We start from the raw sequence: 5,555 nt of genomic DNA, 5'->3' as shown, positions 1-5,555 counted from the left end.
TAATTTCGAACTCCAGATATCAAGGGGGCTCTGTCCCTTCGGTATTTGAGAGTCCAAAAAATACCATTTGCGGTGACTTTCCACACAGGTGGAACTCAAGACCATAAAACGATTAAAAACAGAAAAATCGGGACGGGAGGGAGGGATCGGTCAAGGAAAGGTGAGGAGCCCAGTTCGCTCCTTTGGAAAACAGGACACTGCCTGGGGTTGGGGGGGGGGCGTGCGCGGAGGAGGACGCGTTCACAAACGATTCCCGGAAACTCGGCTCGTTCCCAGTTTTGCGCAGCGAGCCCTTTATTATCTAAAGAGACTGCAAGCCCGAGGAAGTGAATAGGAGACCTCCTAGGGGAGAGGGAGAGGGAGAGGGGCGACGCGCTGGGCCAGACTCCTGCCCCACCGCAACAGTCCACACGCTGGGGCACGTCCAGAAGCGGATGCTTGCTTAGTTTTAGTCCCGCTAAAGCGCCGCATTCCCTAAAATGCAACGAAAACGAGCATTTCCGCACACAGCCCAAGGAACACTCACTTTTAAAATAGCAGTAGCCCACAGGCCGTGTAAGAGTTGCGGGACAGATACAGCCAGGTCGGGAGGCAGAAACTGCTCGGTAGGTTTTCCTGTCCAAGTTTCTGGCCGCTCGTGGGCGCCGCTCGGTATTGGGACTGGGGGAGGTGGGGCGTGTAGAGCGGGTGTCCCCGGGGGCCACAAGCTTAAGGGTGCCTGGGTGCCGAACCGGAAGCTCAGGAGGGGAACAGTGAAGGGAGAGGATGGAAGCGCCGCCCGGAGAAGGGGTTGTCGCCATAGTTTTTGAGTTAAGAGATGTGTAGTGCGGGAACCCCAGTAGAAGGTTTGTGGCTAGCAGCCCGCGAGTCTGTCCGGCAAAGACAACTTAAGCATTTGGTTGTCGTTCTACCTGGATCCCCGCAGAGCGGACGGCCCACACTCCGGGTCCCTTACCTGCAGCCAATCGGTCTACCCAAGGAACGGCAAAGGGTCCGGGTGGAGAGGTCTCGAAGCCTGGACAACAGAGCTGGGGGCAGGTGGAGTAGAGGAGAGGACCGAGAGGGTCTGCGATCGCGGCGGATTTAGAGCCCAGGGTCCAGCTTGCGCCACTTAAGACGCGGGGCGCGGGAATGAGCTAACGCAGGTGCACGCTCGCCCGGCAGGGAGCCCGCGGGCGGGAGGGGGAGGAGGGCGTAGGCCGAGCCACGGGGCGCCGCGCGGGTTGGAGGGTTGACAGGTGTGTTTTGTTTTTGTTCCAGGAACGGATCTTCGAGGCCCGCCCCCGACCCGAGTCCGAGCGTTCCTCATCCCGGAGGGAACCGCTCCCTGCCCCGCCGCGTGCTCCCCGCCTCCCCAGCCACGGGGCTCAGAGCACGTGCGGCCCTGGGCCCAGCTCCCCCTCGTCCCCAATGTCCACCTCGTCCTCGGGCTCGGTCAGCACGAAGGGGCCAGCGGGCAGGCCCAAGCGAGCCTCTGCACCTGAGGCCTCGGGGCCGCGGGGGCTGCCCTCAGGGCTCTCGGGCCCATCTGGCGCTTTGGGCTCGTCCTGACTTTTCCTCAGCTGCTTTTTATGCTTCATCCGCCGGTTCTGGAACCACGTTTTCACCTGATTTCAGGGAGGAAAAAAAAAAAAAATACAACCACGTCATTCCTTCAGACTCGTCGTTACTAGGATCTGAGAGATGGCTGGGGGTTAGGAAAACGGACCGCACCCATTCAGAAATTATCCAAGAGCTGTGAGAGTCTCATTCTTGGGTTAAATCACACCTGAACTGCTCACAAGTTACCGTGTTCGGCTGAATGAGAATCAAGCATCCTAAGGCTCCTGGAAGTAATTGTCCAAAATAACGATCAAGGACAGAATGGAGTGCTTAGTTAATACTAATACTGTTATCAATTATAATTACAAATAGTAAGTGCTGCGTGGATGAGTCTCCTTTATGTTTAACTTACACTCCCCTCATTTTGGCCTCTAAACACCTGGTCTTGCTGGACAGGAAGATGAGAATCAATCTTGCTGGTTCTCATCAGAGAGAAAAGTCAGGGGCGCCGGCGTGGCTAACGATTTCCCAGAAAGTTGGGCTCCCAGGTACAGAGAATATAAGAGAGAGGAACTGGAGGAGGGAGTTTGAAGGTTGCAGATGAACAGAATCTGGAAGATGAAAACCGTTCTCCCTCTCAAAACAGAGCGATAAGTTGGGCGCTTACATTACAGTGGGGGAGTGAGGAGGCTGGATTGGAGGATTTGCGCCTGTGAGGGAGATTAAAATAATAAGGAAAAAAAATTCCCTGTGTGGACTTCGCTCAGGACAAGAACCCGTCTAGTCTCTTATTTTACGTCGGACCAGGGTTAAAGCCGGATCGGAAAGGAGAGGCGGGGCGGCAGAGAACTAATCGTTCGCAAACTAGGCGCGCTCATCACGAACGCCGAGGAGTTTCTCGCCCCTGTCCAGAGCTTGCTCGAGCGATGATGCTTCCGGAAGTCTGCCCTGAGGTTGGAGGTGTCGGTACTTTTACTAAGGATCTTTGGGGAAGCCTAGAATAAAGGGGAGGGGGTCACTCCCACTCGAGAGCTCGGCACTGGGTGCAGAGGTGGTAGGACTTAAGGGGAGAGGAAAGAGCGGCGGAGATCAGAACTGCCCCTCTCGGGCCCACCTGCGTCTCGGACAGGCTGAGGGCCGTGGCCAGCTCCACCCGCTCTGGCGTGGACAGGTAGCGCTGGATCTCGAATCTCTTCTCCAGGCCGGAGAGCTGAGAGTCCGAGAAAACCGTGCGAGCCTTGCGGCGGCGGCAATGCTTCCCGGGCAGCTCGGTGTGCTGGGGATGCGGGAACAGCGCCGGCACAGGCACCCCTGCAGAGAGAAAAGCCGCCGAGTGGTTAAAGCGCGATCCCCGGGAGCCACCTCCAGCCGCACTATCCACCCCCCCACCCCCCACCCCCGGTCCCCGGCGCCTCCCTCCGCTTCTTGCCTCCGCGAGTCCCCTCGTCGCCCCAAAGCTTCTCCAGCCCTTCTCCCAGGAACCGCAGGGGAGGGGAAATAAAAAATGACAAGAACAGCGCTTGGAGATCTTTATACGGCAGGTCGTCTAGACCTACAAACAATAAACAGTAAGTCAAATGGAAAAGAAAAATTTTAAACTGGAGGCCTTAGAAAATGTCTTCTTGGAAGGACTCTCGCAGCGTCTGGCAGTCCTCTGTGGCGCGTCCGAAGTTTTCTTGCAAATGTCGGCTGGACCAGTAGCTGCTCTGCCTAGCTATCACCCTGCCTTATCCCTAAGGACACTCTGTGTCGTTCGGGGGCTGGTAGAGGCATGAATGTGGCCCTCCTTCCCAACCTAAAAAACACCGTTCTCTTTCCCGAGCTGCCCCCATTCTCCCGCCTACGGCCAAAGGCAACAGATAAAACTCTCTCATCAGGAGCTTTTCAGAAGCAAGAACCAGGCGCAATTCCCGCCTGGCACGTTCCATTATCAGTTGCAGGGGTCCGCTGGGGACCCCATCTCTAATCTTATCTTCATCCTTTTTCTTATTCTTTCTCTTCTTCGACCCTAAGCAGAAGCACTGAAGCACTTCCCTCCCCGACCAGGTCAAGGGGAGACTTCTCTTGTCTTTCCTGACCTCTGCAGGCATTATGGTGTCTGAGACACACCAAGTAAACTACCACAGACATCAGTTTGTCAGTGGGGTGGAAGGGGGGCAGTGGAGGAAACAAGCAATTCTGGCACCCCAGGCTTTGGCCACTGCTATTTGGGGGGAAGGTGGGTGCAGCCCAGAACAGGCTGTCATGGGCCAGGAAGTGAGGCCAATAAAGATGAACACCAACACGCAGGCTTCCACACAGCTTCTATAAGGACCCTGCCAACCCAGTGCCTCAGAATCTGGGTTTTACTGCTTCAAAAAACTTATAGCTTTTGTCTTAGATTCCAGAGCATGCATTTCACAAACTGTCTCAGGCCCTGGCGGAGACGGAGTTGTTTTCCCACTTGCACTCTGCATCTGGACTCAAGGAATTATTATACTGCAATTGGAATGAAAATATCGTGTCAAAGAAGAAAGCACGAATGTCCTTGCAGAGAGCGGCCGAAAACATCTGGGTATTTCTTCACATCTCCCGGTCCCAACCACTCCCAACCACTTTGCTGGCCCCAGTCTTTGTCATTCACGGAAAATCAAAATCCGTGAAATCAAAATACTTTGGCTGGGGGCTCCAGCTTCACCAGCAACCGGGGCATGGGCAGCTGAGCCCAAGATTGCAGAGTTAGACGGTGGGAGTGCAGAGGGTTAATGAGGAGTGGTGTCCCTCCTCCCCACCACACACACTTTTTTTCTTACCCTTTCCCCCCCCCGCTATTCTGGTCAGGTCAAACCTTCAGTCCTCAGAATATCCCAAAGCCTCATTCACTCTTCTAAGCTGCAGCAGTATATCCGCGAATGCTCGGCGCCCGAGAGGAGAGCGCTGGACCCGCTGGAGCCTTTTGAGTAAATGAGCTAGAAAGTGGAGTTCTGCTTCATGGGGGTGGGGGTGGGGGGTCACGGGTCTCCCCTAGAGCAAGGGGAGGCAGAGAATCAGGATTGAGAGCTGGACCACAGTGACCAAGAAGACCACCAAGAAGGAGACTGAGCGCTATACACCAAGAATATTGTCAAAACCTCCACCTCCACCTCTTGGCTAGGAAGGTTTCCTTCATTATAAAGCCTGTGGAGAGACTGCAACTTATCCCCAATGGGTTGGCAAAGCCTCAAGGGAGCTCTGCATGTTCTCACCCATATATGCCCAATGTTCCACTGTCACTTAGGGAAGGAAGCTGACAAGCCAGGCCAAACCAGCTCTGGCCTTTCCTCAGCTCTACCACAAGCTTAGGGTCTGCACTGGGAGACCTGCTCTCCCGCTCCCCAAACCTGGAGTCCCCTGTTACTTACCCGAGGTGGTGAGGAAATAAGGGTGGTGATGGTCTCCCTTATGCAGAGGGTGATGGGGGTGAGGAGCCAGGAGGGTGGGTGTGGGCATGAGGGGGTAGCCGTAGTCTAGCAGAGGGACCCGGGAGGCCAGAGAGCTGGCGAAGTGGTCAGGGGCCATCTCCCTTAGTGGCTTGGGCTTGTGCAGCAGGATGTCCTCAATGAAGAAGGACGTGGGCCTCTGAGAAGACGCTGGGTGTAGAGGAGCAGTGAAGTTGAGGTTCATCTTGAGCCAAGCGTCTGTCACAGGGTGAAGGCCGGGGACGAACTGTAGGAAGCAATCCGTCTCCGCAAGCCTGGTCGAGCGCCGACAACCAAACTCCGAGGCTGGGAAACCCCGCGGCTCTCTGCCGGGCCTGGGCTACCCCGGGCGCTGGAGAGGCGAGAAGACAAGCTCCTGGGTAGGTTGGGTCTATGTGTAGAATTGGCAGCTTCAAGAGGGGAGCTGGGAGAGCCAATGGCAAGGCTGCCAGCGGCGGAGGGGAGGGTGCGGTGGGCTCGGGGCGGGGCGGGGAGCTGTCCGCCGTGCTGAATACGACCCGCCAGGCCCGGAGAGAGCGGAGCAGACAGGGTCCTTGCTCCTAGGAGGTTGGTTTC

General features: G+C 56.2%; 1 protein-coding gene across 1 annotated transcript; it reads right to left on the bottom strand.

Moving 5' to 3' along the window:
• Nucleotides 1–1,367: 1,367 nt before the first annotated feature.
• On the bottom strand, nucleotides 1,368–5,262 carry BSX (brain specific homeobox). The gene is made up of 3 exons (XM_004750095.3): nucleotides 4,923–5,262; nucleotides 2,657–2,853; nucleotides 1,368–1,607 (listed from the first exon to the last, which is right to left on the bottom strand). The coding sequence occupies exons 1-3, from the start codon at nucleotides 5,182–5,184 to the stop codon at nucleotides 1,368–1,370; spliced, it is 699 nt and encodes a 232-aa protein (XP_004750152.1). The 5' UTR covers nucleotides 5,185–5,262.
• Between the last annotated feature and the right edge of the window lie 293 nt (nucleotides 5,263–5,555).

This window comes from Mustela putorius, unplaced genomic scaffold (genome assembly GCF_011764305.1).
Source record: "Mustela putorius furo isolate JIRA1106 unplaced genomic scaffold, ASM1176430v1.1 tig00000460_pilon_pilon_pilon, whole genome shotgun sequence".
NCBI lineage: Eukaryota > Metazoa > Chordata > Mammalia > Carnivora > Mustelidae > Mustela > Mustela putorius.
Note: the sequence above shows the minus strand (reverse complement) of the source record. Positions and strands in the feature narration are given on the sequence as shown.